We start from the raw sequence: 22888 nt of genomic DNA, 5'->3' as shown, positions 1-22888 counted from the left end.
GCTTTTAATGCCTCCCCCCGCCCACCTCTGCGCGTGGCACTAATCACCCGTCATACAGGAGCCGCGTGGTTGGCACAACAAGCCCAGCGGTCGGTCGGCTCGCTGCTTCACTGCAGTTCCTCCGCGGTGCTCAAGGACCACACCGACCTGCCCGGCTCAGGACTCAAGGACGGTGTGGTGGTGGGAGGAGGTGAGGAGGAGGAGGAGGAGGAGGAGGAGGAGGGGGGGAGGAGCTCGTCCTCCGCCGTTCACTTCGCACTGACGTGACACACACACACATACAGGTACAGAGACGCGCGCGTGCACGGAAGACCTGCAGCGGTCTGCTGTTGACAGATCCCTCCACCACCCTCCTCCACCCCAGCTCGGTGTCGGACGGTCCCAGCCGCAGCCCGCAGCCCGCCGGCCCGCACCATGGCGGAGAGAAGTGGCCGGTTGAGTTTCCCCGGGACCGGAGGTCTCAACAGACCGGTGCCCATGAACCTCTTCGCCACATGGGAGATAGACGGATCCTCCCCGAACTGCATCCCGAGGTAAGCGCTGTCCGGTTAAACTTTACAGCGGCTCCAATGCGCCATGAGAGGCTGTCACCTCATCGGACCGCTCACGTTACGCAGCAGCAGCAGCAGCAGCAGCAGTTCGCGGTGTGAGCTCATCGCGCCGCAGGGAGGCCTCCCCCCCCTCTCCCCACCCCCTCTCCTCCCTCCCTCCCCCCTGCAGCGCGCTCATTCAGACATCTGCATTGCTTTCATTTACATTGAAATAGAAATGCGGTTTTTAAATAGTGTGTCGGCGCGGGACACGGACAACTCAGATAGTCCGGCAGCGCAGCGTTACATGACTCTGCAGACGCATGCGTGTGTGTGTGTGTGTGTGTGTGTGTGTGTGTGTGTGTGTGTGCGTGTGCGTGTGCGCTCGTCATCATCCGCTCAGCTGTTCAGATGGATAACCGGCTTCATGCCGGGATCATTGTCCCAGCAGGCTGCACCTCAGGGTCGTGTCTGTCTCCTGACGTGTTACGTGTCTCCTGAGACTCGCAGAGACTCGGAGGCCACGTGCACGACCTGCTGCTCGGGTCTGATCGCGTGTCATGAGGTGAATGTGGCGTCATCCTCACGAAACAAGCCCAAACTTTTAGCCGCACTCGTATCGGTGGCGTTTCGAGACCGTGTCACGTGGCCTTCATGACGTCATGGTGGAGCTTTTTGTTAACAGGCGTTATGATTTATACTAAACTTACTATCTTCATTATGGAATCATCTTTAGAGTAAGTCTTCTTCATATTCTCCCAGACATCAAGTCTTTAAAACTACTTGTCCAAAAGCCAAATATATATATATATATATATATATATATATATATATATATATATATATATATATATATATATATATATATATATATTTATAAAGCAGCAAATCTTCATTTTAAATGCTAAATTGTAGATAAGCTCACTGCGGTTTGTCTGTTCCCATCATATGTTTCTGTCTTTCTTTCTTCCTCTTTTCTTTTGTTTATTTACTTAGTTTGAGAAGTTCCACTGTGGAAAGACGAAGTGATTTGTGAAATACTCTCAATAAAACCATTTAAAGGGAAGAAAAACCAAGACAGGAAACCGTCTGAACTCGGACTCCTCATGGAGAAGTGAAAACACAACTCTGAAGTTTGACCTGATGTAAAGAACCCAACACTTCATCCATTTAAATGCACTTGTGGTTTGGAGTCTGTGTGCAGATGTTTCATTGATGGAAGCTGATTTGAACCTTACAGATGATGTCCGTAACCTTCTTAAAAACCGTGATCAAAGCTTTGTGGCATCATGGGTATAATTTCATCTTCAGGACAAACTAAAAGCTCATTTCCACTGTGACGCAACGGCAGAAACACATTTGAGGGAGTTTGTGGTTTAAACTCCCTTCCACTAAAACCTGCTGTCACACTTCGGTCAGCAGCTGTCGGCCTGCAGAGAGCGGAGCAAAGAAATAGCTGTAATTAATGAGCGTGGTGGAGAGTTTATGTGTGTTTTTATTTATTTATTTGAAAGTGATGACTGTCTCTCCTTCGCCTCTCTGTATCCTCTTAAGTTATTACCGTCAGCGGGCATTACACGACACGGCTTTTAGCTGAAATGAATTCATTTCCAGGAATAGCATAACTTTGATGTTATCCAGCCGAGCGGGCGAGTACAGATGAAGAGGTTTCTGTGACTAAAACGCTGGCAGGTGACCCGGCGTGTGACTGGATGAGCCGTGGGTTCAAGTCCCACTTTATTTCCACGTGTCAGTTCCCCACACGGTCGATCCAGATCTCTATCGACCGCCGTCCGTCCGATCGGACTGGAGGAACTCCGCTTGTTAGCCAGATGTCAAATCAACCGTCTCGTTCAGCGCCATCAGCCTCTCCTGAGGAGAAACACTCTGACTTCTGTCAGTCTTTTCTTTTTATTCCTGCTGTTTTGCTTCTTTTAAAGGTTCCCAGTGGAGTTCCTGACCTCCAGTAGCGCTGCAGAGCTCTTTCTTACATGAGCGCCATTGGTTTTTTTTGCAGAAGAAGTCGAGCCAGCTAGCAAACGTGGACCTAAAACATACAGGATTTCTTTATTTTTATATTTTTCGCTGCCTGAATGTTAATTGACGGATCAGAATTCAGTTGAAGTTTTCCCTTTCAAGCAGTTTTTCTTGATATTTCGATGTACAACGTCACATCTAGTCGGAGAAGAGAAGAAAAAACGGCAGAAGACGAGACTCATGAATGTGTAATAGGAGAAAAAAGTGCAGTGTTTGATCAAAGATGATGTGCAAAAGCTCTCAGTATAAAGTACAAAGACTGCAATATGCAGATGTAATACATGTTTGTCAGACCTCAGGGACACACACACACACACACACACACAATGTGTTTTGGTGACGCCGGATATAATGCATTTCTTTGTTAACAGGAAATACTCCAGAGGGCCTTTTTTTTTCTTACCATGTTGTCTTTTAAAAACAGCTTGGAGGGAGGAGGCGCATGGGAGAATGTCTTTGCGGCTTATGGCAAAACATTAGGAGATATTCATGAACATTTAATTTACTCTAAAAATCTGTTTCTCGGTCCTGCGCGGCCAAATGCAAACTCATCAAAAGCCTGTTGTGATGTTGTGAGCGATACACTGATTCCTCAGTGTGTAACCAGACAGGAAAATGTGTCTTTGAGTAACGTTTCATTAAGTCGGAGCACCTCGCGCCAGCAAGTGCTGCGCTGGTGCGTTTTTAAAGAATCATTCCACATTTTTCTTCATGCTAAGCTAACGCTATCTCGTCATATTGAGCTTGACAGACATGAGAGCGCTGCATGTCGGTTTTCTCCCGGCAAAAAACAAGCTTACTGTGCGAGTTGTCGGGTCGGGGAGCAGCAGCAGTTTAGTGTTTATGATTAAACACAAGATGGGAGTGTTTTAAGGCCGCATTCAAAGCCGAGCAAGACTCTGATATGAGATGTGAAGCCATGAGGCGATATATATTCAAGTGTAGTTTCTGGTATTTCTTTTTCTCACATTCAAGCAAACTGCTGTACGTCACAAGGGACCAAGCTGCTGCTACACTTTGTTCCTCCTCTGATTGTGTAAATGTATTCTTCATACTCCATATAGTACACATCGGAGGTCTCTGAAGCCCAAAGGCTATTAGGCTGGGAGGCTTATAGAAGTGCTGCCTCGGCACTGATCTCACATTTCCCAGAGTCACGTCGGGACACGTGGCACTGAGATGCTTAATGATCACCTATCGCGGGTGAGGGAGGGGCTTAAATCTCATATCTTGCAGGGGCGGTCGAATGATAATTACCTGCGGTCTGGAAATCTAGTCTGATTCAGGAAATGCAAACGTTGTCGGCGCATTTTTTTTCATCCGAGAGTTTTACGAGGCTGTGGCTGCTCTGAATGATGCCAAGTCAGGATGTGAAGTGCACGGGTGGCGACGTGGAGGGTTGTCCTCATTACCATCCTCCTCAGAGGCCGCCTCGGCGAGAGTCCGACATCCTCGGCGCGAAAGTGAAATGCGCTCTCGCGATCCGCCGCGTCGTCGCGAGGACGGCGTCGGGGACGAGCGCCGAGAAACGACTCTTCACCGCTCGAAAGCTCCTGAAAGCGTTTTCGGATGATTGCGCGCTTATTTTCTCAAAGACGGTCGTGTCTTCAAAGAGCCGCTTCAGCGCCTCCTCAACCTCGACAGCGATGCGAACACCTAATCCTCTCTGAGCTGAAGGGCCAAGGGGCAAGACGCCGCGTTTCATCTTTTTTTGGGGGGGGGGGTATGTTTTTGAAGTGGGCGTCGGCCACATTTCTGCACGTCGGCCCACAGGTGTGAGGCTGAAGTGCTGCGAGAGACAAGTGTGTGTGTGGGGGGGGTCTTTCTGAGACAGAGGCAGGGATTGAACCGTGGGGAGGAGGCCCTCGAGTGGCAGCTGGACCCAGTAGGATGTCATATTTGGGCCTGTCGGAGGCGAGAGTGCTGAGATGTCGCTTTGAGCGGCGGAGAGACACTCGCTCTTTTGTCCCCTCCGGCTGCCTGGGACGCTCACACTGCGGGAATTTAGAGTAGGATGAACGGGAGGCAGCTCAAGCCTCTCATTGTTTGATGTCCTCCTTGTTGTTCTGGTTGTTCTGCACTCGGTGACTGCGGCTCTGCAGCGATAATGTTTGGCAGTTTAGGCAAGACGGAGAGCTCTGTGAGGCTTTATTCTCAAAGAGAAGCGTCGACGTCTGTGAGAAAATGACTCGGCCTCTTCGTTTTCAAGTCTTTAATCCAGCATGATGCTCATTTCGTATCTTATTGTCCCATTTAGAGTGAAGTGCATGGTATAGAGGAGTCTAAATATAGGTCCGAGGATGCCCCGTGTTTCCGTCTTACAACTTTAACCCTCTGGCAGGGTGTAAAACGTCTTCCTCCATTGTTTGGTTGCGCTCAGCGCCGGCCTCTCGTGTCACTTCCCGTTGCAGAACCAAGATGGGCGAACTCGAGGCTTCAAGACCGCAGTCGACAAACCAGTTAGCGCCGTCCCGGTGACGACCTCCACTTCAGTCTATGTTTACCGTCCAAGAGGAGAAGTTAAGACGTCACCAAAGGTATTACAAAGCTTCTTGGCGGCAACGTGAATGTGTGTGCGACTCCATCTCGTACTTGCACGGGATGTTTTTTGCACAATAGCCACAAAGGTCTGACTTTGTCGCTCGGGGGAACGTCAGGGCGTCGTCAAGTCGCGTAGCATTCACCCGGCGGGGGAGAGCGAGTGTTTGTACCGACACGTTATGGCCGTACATGTGAAGACATGTCACAGGATGAGTGAGAAGTCTGAGCTGCTGGAGGAAGCAGAGGAAAGGTCAAGGGATCACCGCGAAGCTGGGATTCATCCTCTGTGGACCATGAATCCACTCCTGCATGTCGGTGAAAGACTTTGCTGCAATCGAGCCATCAGATATTGAAGTACGTCGGTGCCAAATATCATGTAAGAGGATGACCGAAGTCACGAGGATTCCTCCTCCGGGGACCATGAATGTCTGAAGCGAATGTCATGGCAGTTGTTGAGATATTCGTCTTTTTAAATCTATTCGCATCGGCCAGTTTGACAAAGTCTCACCGCCGAGAACTGTTTTTTTTCCGTCTTTGTCGAGTGAAACTCTGCCGCGTTCTTTGAATGTTAAGTCAACGGGTCTTATGTAAGATACCCAGATATCCTCCATCTTGCTGACGCAGCGCTTCCTGGAGGACGGACGGGGCAGGACGAGAGAGGGCAGTCCCTCCTTACACACACACACACACACACACACACACACACACACACACACACACACACACACACACACGAGATGCTTTTGACTCTCTGTGCCGATCAATTCGGCCTCCAGCTGACTTCTCACGCCCGCCTGCTTTTTGTATCTTGCTGTTATTTCCCAACAGACGATATTTGATTTTTAAAGAAGCAGCTTTGATGATATCTGTTCAGCTCTCTGGTTTTTAATCCACTGCATGTCCACAGTATACGTTTAGGAATATGAAAAAAAAAAGCTGCTGTATGAGCGTCTGTTTGTTGACAAAACCCAAACTGAACAAACCCAACAAACTGAACAAACTGAACAAACCCAACAAACCCAACAAACCCAACAAACTGAACAAACCCAACAAACTGAACAAACTGAACAAACCCAACAAACCCAACAAACCCAACAAACTGAACAAACTGAACAAACTGAACAAACCCAACAAACCCAACAGTGGTCGTTAACATTCACTTCAGCTGGTTTACATCTTGCTATTTCTTTTTCAGCTGGCGGCTGTCTGGCGGATATCAAAAAGCTGATATAATATAGAGAAAAACACCAGATTACTGTAAATATCCACGTTCAACCCAGAGCTGTGATGTCCCGGATGTCTTCAGTTGCGTATTGCCGCAACCAGGCAACGGCACGGCAACGTAGAAAGGAGCAAATCTGAATGAAGATCGTGAAAATAACGACCTGCTTCAGTGTTTTGAGGCGTTTTCTGCCCCCGGGTTCAGGAGCTAAAACTGTATTACTGTGAAATATTCCACATGGATCTTCAGCGCCGATGTTTTTATTAGCAAATACACATTTAATTTTCATGATTTTAGCGTCTTTCAGCTCATTGTTTGCTTTTTGGGACTTTTTTTACTGCTTTGATTCGCTCTCGTCAGCGTCGTTTGCCGCGGTTTTATTTTCTTACGAGCCAGATGTTTCACTCAGGAGTTGGTGGACGACTTTTCTCCGTGTAAAACACGACAATATGTCGACGTTGTGTTTCCAGCTAGTCCCACTGCGTATTAGTAGTCAAACTAAATATTATTTTCACTAATCTATCAAGCAAAAATGTCATATTTACTTGTTCCAGCTTCTTAAATGTGAGGAATTTGTTACAATTATTGGTTTTAAGTTATTGTAATTTAATAATTTGGGTCTTTTTGGTCAACAGGCACATTGGCGATGTCACTCTGGACACAACTTTCCATTTTTTTGCTGCGTTTGGTCAAAAACAAGCCTCACCGTGTCGGTTGCAGGCCACATGTTGGCCTTCGTCTCGACATGTATTGAAAGCTTTTCTTCATTTTGGACCGGAGCTTCTGCAGATTACTGCCTGATATGATACGCTTCACTGAAGGCAGGCACGTTACGAGATGATTTACTCCCTGATTTGGTGTTTCTTTGCCGCCATCTTGACTTTAAGGAAGAGGAGTGATGATGGAGGGAGATTAACTTCTCCGTTCTGGAGAGGAGACTCTACTTAGTGCACTTTTCTCGTTTGGTAAATGTGTTTGTTCTGTTCGTCACGGCTCAAAAGAACAAAACAAGCTCCAATGAATGTTCGAAAGGTCAAGAATGAACTTCAACCTCCCGCTTTCATTCATTTTCAAACAGCTGTTCTGCTCATTACTTTCATCAATAATATATCCGCCGACATAAATGTCAAAAAGGTGTAATTAAATAGACAAAGCCCACCGCACTAATGGACAGAGTCCTTTTCCGACGAGCGTCTTTGTGCGACCTTCTTTTCAAATGAAGCTCAAATTATAGAAATGGCCGCGTGATTTCGCCGGCTTCCTGCGGCTGCTGCACGTTGTCCAGTTGTTCCAGCGCTTCCATGTGATGCAGCTGGATGAGGTTGAAACAACAGACAGAGAGATTTGTCAAAACTTCTGTGCCAGATGCAGATGAGATTATGTTGGGAGGCAGTTGGAAGCTTAGTGTTGTGAAAAGGAAATGTGACATTTCTGGAGCGGTGTGTGCCGGCTGCCTCGTCCTCTTTGACTCATCCGTCCCTGAAATAAAATGTTCTGCGACGTCTTTGTCGCTCAGTGACTCGCGTAAGGAGAATACTTCATAGCTGTTCGCCTCACTTTACACTCCATTTGGGCTTTTTTCCATCATTCACAGGTGCAAAGAAAGTTGAGTAAAGTAACAATGTGCCTTTTTTTTTTTTTTTTACCTCCATTTAAACTTCTACTCTACATTTCACAGAGAAATACTTTTTTTTTTTTACTGCACAACTTTTCCAGACACAGAAAACGTATAATTAGTTCATAAAATGGGTGAATATAGAATTTAACTACCAAATAGTGACATATATAAAGTATTTTAATTAAAATGGGCTCCACCTGAACAAGCTACAACATTAAAAGTGCTGTTCTAGTCCTAATAATCTGATAATATAGTGAAAGGGGATTATCTGTTGCCTGTATTAGTACTTTAAGTCTACTTTTTCCTAATACTCCTCAATGTGAGTGCAGGACTCTTACTTCTTACTGAGTCTTTTTGCAGTGTGATATTTCTTTTTCCTCCGTTACAGATCTAAATTCCTGCTCGTCTGTCTTTCATTGAACTCTGTCACACACAGTTAATGCCTCCATCTTCCTCCATGATTGTCTCATGTTCTGCCTCACGAGTGATGCAACTTCTACTTCATCAGCCTCGAGTGGGGGTCGCGACCTTGACAATGTATTTGTTCATTTCCTTGACGTCTTCGTTCCTTCCTTCACGCTCACGTTTATTATTTCCGGCCTCGTGCGAAATATGAATTCCCGCGCTGTAGAGGAGCAGAGCGACGGTTGCTGGACGCCACGTTGCCGCCGCCGCCGTGTTGATCTGTGTGTGCAAACATTGACTTCCAGGGAAATCTTTGCAAAACATCAGCCACTGGTTTCCACAGCAACATTGTTTGTGTTGCGTTGCACTTTGGCAGCGGGGAAGTAACAACAAAAACATCCGCTTCACCTCACGGCGGTCGTTGATTATTAATGAAGTGCAGTGTTTCGCTGCCGTGTGTTATCATGTCTGATATCTCCTCCGTCTGGTCATAAGGATTCATCTCCCTCGCGCCTTCATTCTGTCGTCACCGGTGAATGAATGAAGGCAGATTTGTGTCTTTTTTTACCCGAGCAAGTAAGTAAGTAAATTATCTCCAAATTTTCTTGTTTGTCAGTGAATTATCTCCAAATCTTTGCTCTCAAATCCAAAAATACGCTCTCAAAAAAAACTTTGCTCTTCAAAAAAAAATGCTCTAAAAAAAAGTTGCTCTCAAAAAAAAATTGCTCCTAGAAAAAAATATATAAACAAAATAAAAATACAAATTCAACTTGTAACTTTTTGGATTGAGAGCGCAGGTTTTTTGAGAGCAATTTTTTTTCAGAGCAAATTTTAGTTTTGAAAGCGTTTTTTATTTTTCGAGCAATTTTTTTTGGGGAGCGTTTATTTATTAATTTTTAGAGTGTTTTTTCAGCAAATTTTAGTTTTGAGAGCGTTTTTCTTTTTTTCTTTTTTTTTTAGACACAATTTTTTGAATTAAGAGCAAAGATTTGGAGACAATTTCATTCCAAACAAGACACTTGCTGGCGTGAAAAAGACACAGATCTACCTCCATGTGAATGCATCTTGTATTCATTCTCACAGCGTTGGTTTGTTGCAGGAAAAGCTCCGCCGGCTGGCGGCTGCAGGAGGAAAAGAGAGACTTGCTGTTTCACTTCTTCCACTTCGCTGACTCTTAAATAACTGTTTCTGAATTCAGAGCACGGAGCAGAAATGTAGGTCAGGTTCCTTTTTTAAGACAAGTTTTGCGGGCCGGAGGAGGAGAGCTTAGAAGGTTTTTCACATATTGTAGTAATTAGGAGCGCTGCCGGGCCACGTCTGGCGACTCGCTCCTGGGTGGCTGAGTCACGTGACCTCTTCTTCCACGCTTTCTTTTAGACTCCTCCCCCTTCGGACTTCTGAGGTTTACAGCGACAGCGGAAACCTTTTCATCTGGGCCTCCTGGATGTCGAAATGAGCGTTCATTATGGAGACATGGCCGCCGCCGCCGCTCTACGGGCCTGTAAACGCCACCGCCGCGGCCTCCCGGATGCCGAGCGAGCCGCGGCGCAGGGGTCGAGCTAACCCGCCGCCACGTGGGTTAGCTCTCGTTCAGTTTACGCCGCTGGTTGAATCCCCAGCCGTCTAATCCAGACCGGAGGGATGTTTTGTGTCTCATCCGTCTGTAAAATGCAGCTTCACTGTCACTTTAATCCATAATTGTTTTAGCAGAAAAGCAGATATTTAAAAGCTTTCCAGCTTAGAGAAATGGACCGGAGACGAGTGACCTTTTTTATGAAAGAGCGGCAACAGCTGTGGACGATGTTGAAATACCGTTCATAAAAAGGTTTCAGGAGATTCTGTTAATAAAACTGAAAAGCGTCAGTATTTAAATCAAAGTGTTGTGGCTCCACAGATGGCCTCTTGACTAAAACGTCTCTCTGAAGTGTTATCGCACAAGATCTTCAACAGAAGGCCGTGCGTATTGTCACAGTGAGCCGTCACACAGACCAGAGCTGTAATGGATGATTTTCTGTTCATTATTGATTCATTTGCCAACAATTCATTTTGGAATAAATCAATGGATTGGTCTGGAAAATGTCAGAAAATAGTGAAAAATGTTCATCCAAGTCCTCAAAATGTCCCGTCCGCCCCAAAGATATTCAGTTTAATGGCATAAAACAGAGAAAAGCAGCACATCTCTATATGCGAGAAGCTGAAATCATCATTTTCTGCTATTTTTGCACGAAAAATAAGTTTATTAGATTCTAAAAATAGTTGCCGGATATATTCCCGGTGGTCGCTGCAGGAGTCTTGCATCACGAGTGTCTGGTTCGTCCTGCACATCAATCTAAACCAGAGTTTAGATTCATTGCAGCCTAATAAAACATCGACGGCGTCGCCTGATCGTTGTGAAACATTATTTTGTTGCTGTCGCGTTCGTCACTTCCACGAGTCACCGTGGTATTTTTATCCGTGTGCTGCGCATGGCGCCGTCACATAACTGTGACGCTGTTGATATTTACAGAGGGAGATTAAACCATCCATCACTGACACGCAGCCGGGTGTCTCGGGACCCGGACCTGGACAGTCTGCCAAAAAAAGCCCAAAAGATGCTGCTTTAGACATCCCGACAAAAGCGATTATTTGCAAAGTCTGCAGGAAAGAACACCATTAATAATATCACTAGTGTTGGTTCTCGCTCCACTTTGGAGGAAGCAAAATGTTCGGGCCCCACCGCCCCGACAACATGGGAACAAAATGGTCCAACTTCTTGAGACTCCTCCATCTGTGCTTTTTGAATTATTGGATTAAAGAAAATGTAAATCCCTTTAAAGCAAACCAGATTGCTCCATCTGACAAAAACTAATAACATATGTTTGTTAAAACAATGCAAATAAAGTTATATATGTGCAAAAAATAACTCGTATTGGGCAAAAAAAGATGACCAAGGAAGCCGGTTGGATTCCTGTTTTCTCCCCATTGTTTCATGTTGAAGTGTCCTTGAGCAAGGCACTGAAGCCCCAGAGCTTCACAGCAGCACAAAGCTCCTTCATTACTAAGGACGATGTGTAACATGCAGAGAATAACTCTCTCACTGAGGGATTAATAGAGGATTCTTAAAAAAAAAAAAAAAAATTATTTATTTTAAATCTGCATCTCCCCCTGCGCCCCACCTGTAATACCTCCGCGCCCCACCAGAGGGTCGCGCCCCACAGTTTGAGAACCGCTGGTTTACACTGAACGTAATGTCCTGGAGGCCACGCCCCCAAATGTGACCCATTCTCATCTTTCTCATCACTCGTGGCACCTCAACAACATTAAAAGCGTGTTAATACAGATTTTTGTCTTGGTGGGCTTTGAATTTAAGGCAAACCTTCACAGTCCACACTGTAAAGGTGTTCAGACGTCACAAATTAACGCGTAAACACGCCCATAACTGTCGGATTTTCCGCAATAACGCGAATGCTTCTTGGCCTGAAGCGGCCGTCCTTCTTAAAGGAGCCACGCATGTTTCAGAGCCACCTTTGAGGCTCCAGGTGGTGAGCCGTTGTTATAGTGGGCCTTTTTTTTTAAATTTTAAATGGGGCTTTACTGACTTTAATCCACTTTAAGCCACACAACTCAGACTCTCATTGAGTTCACAAAGAGCTGGAACAGACCCTCCGATTAAAACAGTAGGAGGCTGGAACGCGACCCTTTCAGACGCTGCAGTCAATAAACACTTCTCTAAATGGACCGAGAGCTCTGCGGGTCCGTTTAGAGCAGAAAGCTGACAGACCGACAGAGAGCTCTTTAACCAAACCAGACGTCCATGTGGGTTCATGTGTTCATGTTCATGTGACTGAGCTGTTCATTTGCAGACTCGCTCTGCAATCACTCCGACAAAAGAGCTACTGCCGCTTTTGTTGTTGCATTTATAGTTTGTTTTAACTTGATGTGGGACACTTCAGATCCAGCTGTGAAGAGATCTGAAGTGTCCGCTGTTTGTTTAATCCACCCGTCGGCTAAATATATCGTTTATTTTTATGAAATGTATTGATTGGTCTCAAGGAGGAAGCGGATTTATAGGGACGCGACTTCTAATTGTTTGCTTCAGAAAATGTCTAAAACCAGTCAAATCTCCACGTCACAGACGTTTTGTTTGACCCAAAGTTCAAACTATTTAAAGCAATTAAAGTTTCATATTGCAGGACAACGTTGAAGTTATTTCTTCTTTGAAATACGCCTGAAATCTCTCATGAAAACAAGTTTTTATGACTTGAAGGAAATCCTTTTCCTCACAATAAACTGAATAAAGTTGATTTTGACCTTAAAGTTCTCCAATGTGGACACATTTCCACATGTTTCTCTCTACTTTTGCTCTGTTTCCTGGATGTTTTTCACAGTCAGGACTTGCCCACTCACTTTCAAATCAAGAGAAATGTTATTGCTCCAATACACGATCATATTTCAGACATTTACATTTAGGTTTGGTGTGGGAGAAGTTACAGGACTCTGACCTCTAAAAGGTGATAGTCGGGCCTCCCTGATGCTCTTGCTGCTGAATGGGAGCAAAAAACCTGCATCCAGGTTAAAAAAAAAAGAGGAAGAAGCTCCAGTGAAGCAGCACGTAAACACCGCACAATGTCGTGAAGACTCATTCAGATCCTGCACTTTCTGCTCTTTTGAACGTCTCCAGGTTTCGGTTCTTTTCTTTGCCCTCAAGTTGATTCAAAGCGTGCGCGGAGCAGCGACGCATCGTGGGCCGAAGCTCTCATTTGTATTCCAGTTTTTCTGCCGCGGCCCCCCCTGCAGCTCTCGGAGAGCCCGGATCACTCGGAGTCCTTTTTAGCGCTTGGAGACGCTCCGCACTCGGAGACACAAAACGAGGTCTGGGCTCGCGGCCCGGCCGCTCCGCGTCTCTTTGTTCTGCGTCAGCTGCTTCAACCGCAGACCTCGCAAATGCGTATCTTTCTTTTTGTGACGCCCACCTCTTTCTTGTTCTCTCCACCAAAAGGAAACACATGTGTGAGTCACTGCGGACACACACACACACACACACACACACAAGTCTCCCTGGAGATGAATCATTTCAGGGTCCATTGTGGTTTCAAATCGTTTCTAGGTCAGCGTTACTCTTGAGCTGATGAGGGAAACGTAATTCTCGTCTCCCTGTCCTGAATTTTTAATGGATTGCATTCATTATACATAATTAAAGAAGAGTTCTTCTTCTGGTTTGGTGAACGCAGCTGTACGTCGTCTCTCCCTTCACCTCTCTCCTCCCGCTTTCAATAGCTCGGCCGAGGATCTCTCTGCAGAGTTTATTACCAAACGCTCTCTTTGTGGCTTCTCGGCATTCAACAGCTGTTTTGTGTGCACGGGACACTTTGCTGTCTGCAGTAAGCTCTGGGAGGAAAAAGCTCAGCTGTGTGTGAAATTAAGGATTGAATGTGGGAGCAGATTAAAAAGCCATCTACGACAATAAAACAAAGGCTGGAGAGCGGCTTCCTCGTTTGAATTTTCTTCTTTTTTTTAACCTTTTTAGTGCAGAACAGGACCCGTTCGATCACACGTTGTGGTTGAAAATAATTGAAAAAGCAATGGCCGTCTGTGTGTAGGAGTGAACCAGAAGGTTTCAAGGTAATCCTCTTTCCTTAACTTTTAGTTTTTTACGGTATGAATGGGTCGTTTTGTCGAGGAGACGCCTGGAAAGTTTGATGTGCTTCTGCATGAAATGTTTGAGTCCCTGAATTGAGAAGGAGCGAGCTATCAAACGGTCGGTTGACTTGTGCTTATGAAGCTCTCTTCTAATCTCCTGAGCGCTCAAAGTGCTTTAACGCAACTTGTCATCGTTCACACACTGATGGGAGGGGCTACCGTGCAAGATGCCACCTGCCAATCAGGGCTCTAACTAACCAATGATGCCAATTCATGAACCGCCGGAGCGGCTTTGGGGTTTAATGTCTTGCCCAAGGACACGTCGACACGGACTAGCGGAGCCGGGGATCAACTGCCGGTCCTCCGATTTTGAAGGACGACCTTCCTCCTGAGTCGCAGTCGCTAGATGAAGCAGACGCATCCAGTCAGAGGAAGAAGGGAGTCAAGTAGCTATGTGAGAAAATTGCTGTTTTTCTGGAGCGCTGATGCACTTTGACCCTGGAGAAATGGAGCAACACCGATGAGTTGCTTCGGGTCGTATCGTGTTGGCTGCTGCCGCGCCCGCCAGGAGAGAGAGAGAGAGAGAGAGAGAGAGAGAGGTGTAGAAACGAGTGTTCAGTCTTTCTGCTCGTGCAAAAAAGCATTTTTCATTATTTGTCTGAGGCTTTTGGGAAACGTTGGAGGAACTCATCCCCGGAGAGACAAGCTCCTTATCTTCTGCCAAGAAAAATGGAAAAAAAAATGTTTTGTTTGGAGTGGTGATTGCAAAAAAAATAGTCAATCTTCGTGTGGAAGACGGACTCGCTAAGTATGATTAGAGGCTGAGAGAAAATGGCAAAAACCCATCACATCTGGAGAGACTGCGTGATGAAGACAGAGATGTGCTCGGTGAGATCTAGAGAAAGGACTGAACCAACGTGAAGCACCTTTCTGTGTTTATTTTACTTTGCATGTCCACTTTTGACTGTCATAGTTGTTGATGTGCCAAACAGGAAGTTGGCATAAACCAAAAGCCAATGTTTGTTTTTTTCCATTGTGTTCAGTCTTGTTGAAAAACACACTTTCCAGTAAAGGGAAACAGAAGTGTTGACTCATTTCCTGGTTTTTGTACGCGTTCCTGCACCACACAAAGTACAAGCTGGTGGGATCTTAAAGGTTTTGCTGATGCTGGGCATGAATTAAAGTTTTGGACAAATTAAGTCTGGCGCGATGACGACGATGCACAGTGAAAAGTTACGCAACTTCATCAAGACTGAGACTCATCTGTTGAAACATCTGGTCCAAATTGTCACGGCAGTCCATCCAATAGTTGTCAATTTCACTTTGGACCCGAGTGTTTGGCCGAGTGTCTTCCACACAAACAAGTCCGGATGATCTATTATAGCAACAGTCAACAGTGAATATTACAGAGCAGCAGTTCCTCTGAATTCATATATCACATTTAAGATGAAAGCCTTTATTTGAAGCCCGCTGAGTCCTCCGTCTGCAGGAGGCTGTCGGATTGGCTCGAAGGAAGTCTCTGCAGGAAGAAAAAACCAAAGCTGAGGGTCTGTTTGCACGAGTTCACCTTCAATAACTCTTATCTCCCTTCTTTAGATTTCATTCAGCAGCTCTGGTGTCTGCAGGCGCTGAAGCTCATAAACCGCAGCCGGAAAGACCCGACTACAGTTTACACAGGCGGGCAGATCGTGTCTGCTGTCGGTCTTTGGGCTTTTCACTGATAAACATGAGTTTATTAGCTTCTGCTGGTCAGTTGGGTCTAATATCGTATATATATATAAGCATCTATCGGATTACTTCGAGAACGGTTTTCCCATCATCCAAAAAATACACTTTTCGGATCTCTTCCGTCAGCAGCGCTGACCTGCTGGGAGTCTTTTGATCAACGGCTGCCTTTTGTCGGACTAAAAGTGCCGCAACATCAGAGACGCAATGAAGTTTGCGTCTGCGTTGCGTTCTCGCGGTGTGCTGTCGGAGAACTCTTTGGTGTGGTGTGACATATCGAGTCTTTTTGAAGACGACGGCGGCCTCTCATCGTTTGCAAAAATGAAGATTAAAGGACCTTCCCCCGACCAAAAATGATGACGGTCTGTGTTCACCCTCGCTGCCCGTAATTGTGGCAAATAGTTGTGTACATTTTCCAACCCCAAGAGACACACAGTCCTGAATTTCTTTTGGAGAACCAAACCGCTGTTGATGTTGACGGTATGCAAGCGTTGTGCTTCACGGTAGCCGTGTTTTTTTGAAAATAGCCAACTCATTTCCTCCTCCGCCGCTCATCTCTTCCCTCTGGGCGACACGGGACAGCTCTGTCGTGTCCGAGGCTAATCAAGGAGCCACAGCGAGGCCATGAGCCACGAGACAAAGGCAAAGAGGAGGTGTCTGGTGTGTGTGTGTGTGTGTGTGTGTGGGGGGGGGGGGGGCGGTGGCGCTTTTGTCTCTTTGAGCAAAACGCAGACCGAACCCCAGACGCCTCTCTCCGGCCTAATGGCTCCCCTCTATTAATAAAAGATAAGCAGTCAATTATGGAGCCGTCAAAGGGACGTCAGGGACGGCGGCGGGGAGTCCGGGAGGCGCGCGGCCGCGAGGAATTTCACGGGTTGAGTTTCGGTGGAGGAGGGACGGCCCGTATCCTCGGGGTCTAAATGTTCTCTCCCAGGAGAACGTGACCTCGCCCATCCAATTCACCTTTATTATCTTTCTCTCTCACTCTGTAACTCACCCTGTCGCCCTCTCCTTTTCATCTTCTCTGTCCTTTTTATTTCTTATTTGCCGGCTAAACGTTGTCCTTAAATCAACCTGCAAACTCTCTTTTTTTTTTCTTCTAAACATTGAGGCGAAACTTTTATGTTCATCTGCTACTAATGGATTTGGTTTTTCACGCACAGTTTTGGTGTTAAGTCGAGTTGAGATGTCCTTTAGTGCCGGTCCAATTCAATTTAGCTTTGGTTTGTATCATCTCACTTTAGTTGTTTTCGTTTTCAGAGCCCTTTAATGTCGCACGCCCCTGAGGGCTTTTTCCTTTTTGAAGCTTGAGCCATTTCTTCTTGTGCTCGTTATTATCCTGCTGAGCGAATTAAACATTTTAAATTCTCCGACGGTCTCACAAACACACACATGCACACAACTGCAGGTTGTTTACACCAAACCAATTTCAGTGAATACAATGTGGAAACGCGGCGGATGTTTTTTCTGGTGAATTGTGCGTGCGCGTCACAAACATGCCAACCGCTTGACACATTTTTTTTTTTTTAATACATTTTGCGTTTTCGTTGCCTTTTTTTTTCATGAATAAACACATGCAACTGAATAAACAGGTGTTCCACTGTTTACCCCAGCGTGCATCAAACGTGATGTCAAACGTTTCTCCTCTATTTTTCTCTCTCTCTCTGCTCCGGCTTTCACGTGCACATTCAATCACGTTGGCTTCCTTTCACGCAGTTTTCCCTTAATGCCAATTAAGAAATTCCACGTACGAATCCCGGCCTTCATTTGTGCCTCTGTGCTCCAAAGATAAAACACTAAAGCATCTTCTTCTGTCTGCATTGCTCTCACCTAACAAGTAAAGGCATTCCTGTGTTGGGTACCGTGGAGGGAAAGCCCCCCCCCCCCCCCCCCATCACCTCCTCGCCTGATAAAAGCCTGTTGTTGTAACCACAGAGGGAGGAGGCGTGAAGAGGCAGAGCCGTGTCTATCTCCCGTCGCTCCGTCGGCCTTCAGAGCTTAATGATCTACTCGCACGCGTTCAATCAGCAAATACGAGCGTGATTTATAGGAAGCGAGGCCACGGCTCAGGACGGAGTTTAGACTTTGCCTCCAGTTGTTTATTATTCATAAGAGGGACACAGTTTGTGTATGAAACTGTCTGCTTTTATTTTGTGCTCTCGTGTGGTGTTTGCTGTTGTCGTGTGTGTGTGTGTGTGTGTGTGTGTCCTCGTATGGCCCCTCCCTCGTCACACACCCACCAAACAGGTTTTACTCCGAGTGAAGCTTTGGACCGAGGTCAAGAAAACGTGTCTCGCTTTCAGAGAGAGAAGCAGACGTTAGGAAGATAGAAGCTCGACGGTCCGTTGCAGCAGCATGTCAGAGAAATGATTCAGCATTTTTGTGAAATACTCTTAAATTAACACAATTACTAACATGCAGAATCAGTTGGTTGGCAGCGTCTGTTTGCAATGTGCAGACGGCCTTCACCGGATTACTTTGATAGGAAAGAAAAAACTTCATGATTGTCAGGCAGGTTGTTGGGACGCGAGCCTCGCCGTTTGAAACCATTTGGATCGATCGAAACGAGATAAAGATTGTTCATTTGTGAGCTTAATAGGTGCTGATGGGGCTCTGTTACCTTTGGACGGAGCCACGCTAGCTGTTCCCACCCGTTTCCAGTCTTTATGCTAAGCTAAGCTAACCGGCTGCGTTGAGAGACGAGAGTGGAATTAATCCTCTAATCGAACTCTGAGCAAGGTAGAGAATAAGTGTATTGCACAAAATGTCAATTTTGCTTTGTGTGTGTGTGTGGTGTGTGTGTGTGTAGACACTGCACTCCAGCACACATCCATTCACAGACTCACACTCAGCTCTTCCTGTTGAAGCCGCCTTTATTTGACAGGTTGAACTGAATTCTATTTTAGGGCTTGGTGTGTCCCGAGCTGGGTGACGCGCACACGCACACACACACACACGCACGCACGCACACACACGCCCCTTCCAAGCTCTGCTCTGTCACTTCACTACACCGTCTCCCAGGCCAGCCGGTGAATCCCACAGCTGAATATTGCATGAGCAGCTGAGCGCTGGAGAGCCGCCGGCACGCGTCTGAATAATGGGAAGGAACCACGGCAGATTGATTTGTGTGTGTGTGTGTGTGTGTGTGTGTGTGTGTGTGTGTGTGTGTGTGTGTGTGTGTGAGTATACAGTTCGACTGCTTGGCCTGCCTCCCACAGCATTGGACCTTTCTCACCTGCTACAACTTGAATGCTTTTCTGACAGGCTGTTATCGGGGTGTTAGCGGGCCGTCATGCAGCTCAGTGAGTGAATCCGGGTTGCAGCACCGTGAAAGGTTAAAGGTCAACTCCCAACTCTATGCTAATGAACTCATTTCAGGCCTCAACTGTGCAGAAACCATCAGGCTGCTGCGTCTTAAAGGGAAAGTTCTGCATTTTACATCAATCAGTCCGACAGAAACCGCCTCCACAATGACCTTCCGGTGGAGTCGTCACCTCGCTGCATTGAAACCTTCCCGAAGGTTTGATTTATTGCAGGACTTTTATTCATATTGCATCTGTTTCTGCTTCAGGTGTAGCTGACGAACAGGAACTTAATGCAGTAAAAAGGGAAAACAACAGGACTGTTGGCAATGTTGCTGTCATGACATGTGATGGAGGAGCAGAGGAGGAAAAGTAGAAACAATGTTAGTATGCAGATAATCCAAAACGGCTAAAAGTCCTGGAAAGTATCGGCAACAAAATGTACTCGCAAAATGTGTCTGTTAGTGTTGTACATTATATTTAAGCATCATGTTTTCCATCTGTCTCTATTTCTAATCTATTTTTTCTACCTATATGTATATTTTTCATACCTGGGTATGTTATTCCTGCAATGTTTTGTATGTTACTGTAAAAAAAACAAGTTGAAAGTGATAGAAAAGTAGAAAAAAATGAAGAAAATATTAACAACAATGAAAAGATTGAAAGAGGAAAAGAAATCCGGCTAGATCTTTATAATTATTGATGAATAATACAAAGGTTTCACTTTAATGTTGTTTCAACGTGGAGCTCATTTTAACGACTTCCTATATGTTTGGTCGTGTAATGTCATATTTTTTCAACTGATTGTATGTTTTATATGTGAAATTTTGAATTAATAAAATTGCTAAAGCGCTTACATACATATGTAGTGAAGAGAAAAGTACATCATCTCTATGAAATTGAAGATTGAAGTAGAAGTATAAATTGGCATACATAGAAGTACATCCAAATAGTATTCGGGTGCAGTGCATGGTAAATGTACATTGGTACATAAAGTAAGATAATCTATAATCCCACTTATCGGCAGTAAAACACTCAAAACGTTTCTCCTTCAGGTCTTTTTCTTGACGTTGCCTCTGGTTGGTTATTTTCAGTCCACATTCAGCGCTCATGATGTCATCATGTCTGAGCCGTCTCTTCGGGGGTTCCTCGCTCAACCCTGATGCGTCCTGACACGAGTCATTAGAGTCTCTCATCCCTCCGACTGTCGCTGTCGTTGTGTGTCTGTGTGTGTGTGTGTGTCTGTGTGTGTGATGGACCTCCCGGTCGCTCACTGCAAGATAAACGAGAGGCCGGTGGCTCTTTGTTGCACTTGTCAAGGAAGAATGAGCGTTACTGTGTTAGCAGCCAGTATGAAGGTAGATTTGTGTCTTTTTTTACCCGAGCAAATTTCTAGTTTGTAAGTAAATTATCTCCAAATCTTTGCTTTCAATTAAAAAAATCCTCTGAAAAAAAAGCTCTCCAAAAAAAGCTCTCAAAACAAAAATTTGCTTTAAAAAAAAAATTGCTCTAAAAATTTTTTATTTTGGAGTGATATATTTTTAAAAAAAAATTTTTTTGGAGCAAATTTCTTTTTTAAAGCAAATTTTTGTTTTGAGAGGTTTTTTTTTTAAAAGCGTATTTTTTTTAAGAGCTTTTTTTTAGTTGAGAGCAAAGATTTTGAGATAATTTACTTACAGACTACACATTTGCTCGGGTAAAAAAGACACAAATCTACCTTCACACAGGAGAGTCGGCCTCCGCTCTGATTCTGACGTCTCAGATGAACCATCAGCGTTCCTCTAATTAACAGACACGGATGTCTTTTTTGTTCTTGAGTTAATGTGTGAATGAGTGGAGTTGAGCGCTGAGTCACTGCAGGTCATTCTTAAGGAAGGAGTGTTACGTCCAATCAGAGTCACTGTTAGTTCTTCCTCGTGCGTGTGTGTGTGTATGTGTGTGTGTTGGTGATAAGTATATGTACTCATGTAGCCTTCTTCACTTAAATACAATCTTGAGGTTGGGTAAAACAACGTCATGTTACTTCATACTGACCTCGCAAACAGCGAGAATTGCACTTTCACTCAATAAGACCAGTGAAGTCACAGGAGGCTTTCAGAGTCGACGGTTGTTTTGTCCTCCTTTAGCTCCTCCGTATTAAATCCAACTACAATCAAGAGAGTAATCCAGAATATAATAAAGTCCGTCAGTGAATGAAAACAACCGTTCCTGCCAGAGTATTATTCTTGCCTTCCCGCTGTGCGTTTGCTTCTCCAGGTTTGGGTAATTGGGAGTCGAAGGCTGGCAGATGTCAGCGCTTGAAAACCGAAATCCTGACAAAAATTGTCTGGCTGTCAAATCTGTTTTTGCGCCGTCTAAAATAAATCGTTGTATCGGAGTGTGACTGTGCAAACGCTTCTCTCTTTCTCTTTCTGTGCTCTCACGCTCTTTCGCTTTGTAGCTTTCGCTTTGTAGCTTTCGCTTTGTAGCTTTCACTTTCTTCGTCTCACTCACCCTTCATGTCTTTGTTTTCTGTTTGCTCTTTCTGTTTCTTACGTCTCTGTGTGTCCTCTGGTCTCTCTTCATCTAAATTATCACCCACAGACTTGCAACCTCGTGGATGTTACTTGAGCTTGGGGATGTAGGACCGGCGGTTTGAGGGCAGGGGCTCTGGGAACCGATCCAGACCAGGACGCTGCATCCTCGGGCTTGCTGGCGTCTCATCCCGTGCCTCTCTCCGTCGGGATAATACCGACAACAATCAACAATTCATAGCTTTTCCAAATCCGGCACTTGGCCTCGTCACTTCGTTGGCTCCTGCTTCTCGGATTACAGAATAACAATTACATTTCAGTGTACAGATGGGTTCCTTAACCTGAGGGAAATTAACAACAACAACAAGGCAATGATGAAATGTTTGTTTTTATTGTGCACTTCTAAATGCAAATGTAAAAAGTTGCACAGTATTGTTTTGTGTGATTTTAGACGATAGTTTCAGCGCAAGGTCATTGTGTAGTGTCCCAGTGTGTTGCCCTTATTAATAGCAGGAATGTCTCACTACACTGAGGCTGGATTTCAACAGAGGTCAAGCTGTCGTGACCTCTGTGTCAAAGCCAGTGTTGAGAAACGCTAATGGCTAATAAAAATGCACGTTGAGGTCGATAAGGCAAGTTCTCTTCCAAAATCTGTGTTATCTGTGTTTTTCCCCAAGAAAATAATATTTAAACTGGGTTATGTTTCAAGGATTTGCAATAACTACTGTTCCTTTTATTCAACAATGGATAAGTAATGTGAACACTTCTCCTTGTAGCAAGAAAAGGAAACCGTTTGTCTTTAAAGATGGAAACATGTCAGTGTTTAAGGTTTCCTTCAGCTTCATCCATGCAAAGTAAGATTTTGAATGCAGTATTTTTACATTGTACTATTGCTGTTTTCACAAGAAATGCAGTCCAGTACTGTAGACTCATTTCTTCTGCATGTACGGTGTCCCATCAGTCTGCTTTTGAGACTCTGACCGCTTCACTTTCACTCTTTTCCGTCTCTCATCACTGTGAAACGCTCGACAGAGCAGAAATGTCTTGAAGGAGAGAATTCCCTCATGCGTCTTTGTTTATAAGTTTAATTTCTGCTGCGGAGAATCCGGTGGCTGTGTGTTACTGAAAGTGTTGGTATGGCATGTCGGTGACGTGTGTGTGTGTGTGTGTGTGTGTGTGTGTGAGAGAGAGAGAGAGAGAGAGAGAGTGAGTGAGTGAGTTGCATGAATGCAGTATTCCTCTGTAATGTTTGCATCTCAGGTTTCAGTGTGGGCAGTCATGTCCCATGTGGGTTCTTCTTCTTCTTCTTCTTCTGCTAGCTGCTTCTGCTAGCTTCTCTTCTTCTTCTTCTTCTCCTTCTCCTTCTCCTTCTTCTT

General features: G+C 45.2%; 1 protein-coding gene across 3 annotated transcripts in view; it reads left to right on the top strand.

The window, feature by feature from the left end:
- Positions 1 to 241: 241 nt before the first annotated feature.
- Positions 242 to 22888, top strand: part of pacs2 (phosphofurin acidic cluster sorting protein 2) — a 51332-nt gene continuing 28685 nt past the window's right edge. For all 3 annotated transcript variants that reach the window (XM_068579992.1, XM_068579991.1, XM_068579993.1), the window contains exon 1: positions 242 to 533. In XM_068579992.1, coding sequence (XP_068436093.1) covers positions 415 to 533 — 119 coding nt within the window. In that variant the 5' untranslated portion in view covers positions 242 to 414. The remainder of the gene's footprint in view (positions 534 to 22888) is intronic.

This window comes from Clinocottus analis, unplaced genomic scaffold (assembly GCF_023055335.1).
Source record: "Clinocottus analis isolate CAN_PGR_092001 unplaced genomic scaffold, fCliAna1.0.p SCAF_17, whole genome shotgun sequence".
NCBI lineage: Eukaryota > Metazoa > Chordata > Actinopteri > Perciformes > Cottidae > Clinocottus > Clinocottus analis.
This window is presented reverse-complemented; position numbering and strand designations above follow the sequence as displayed.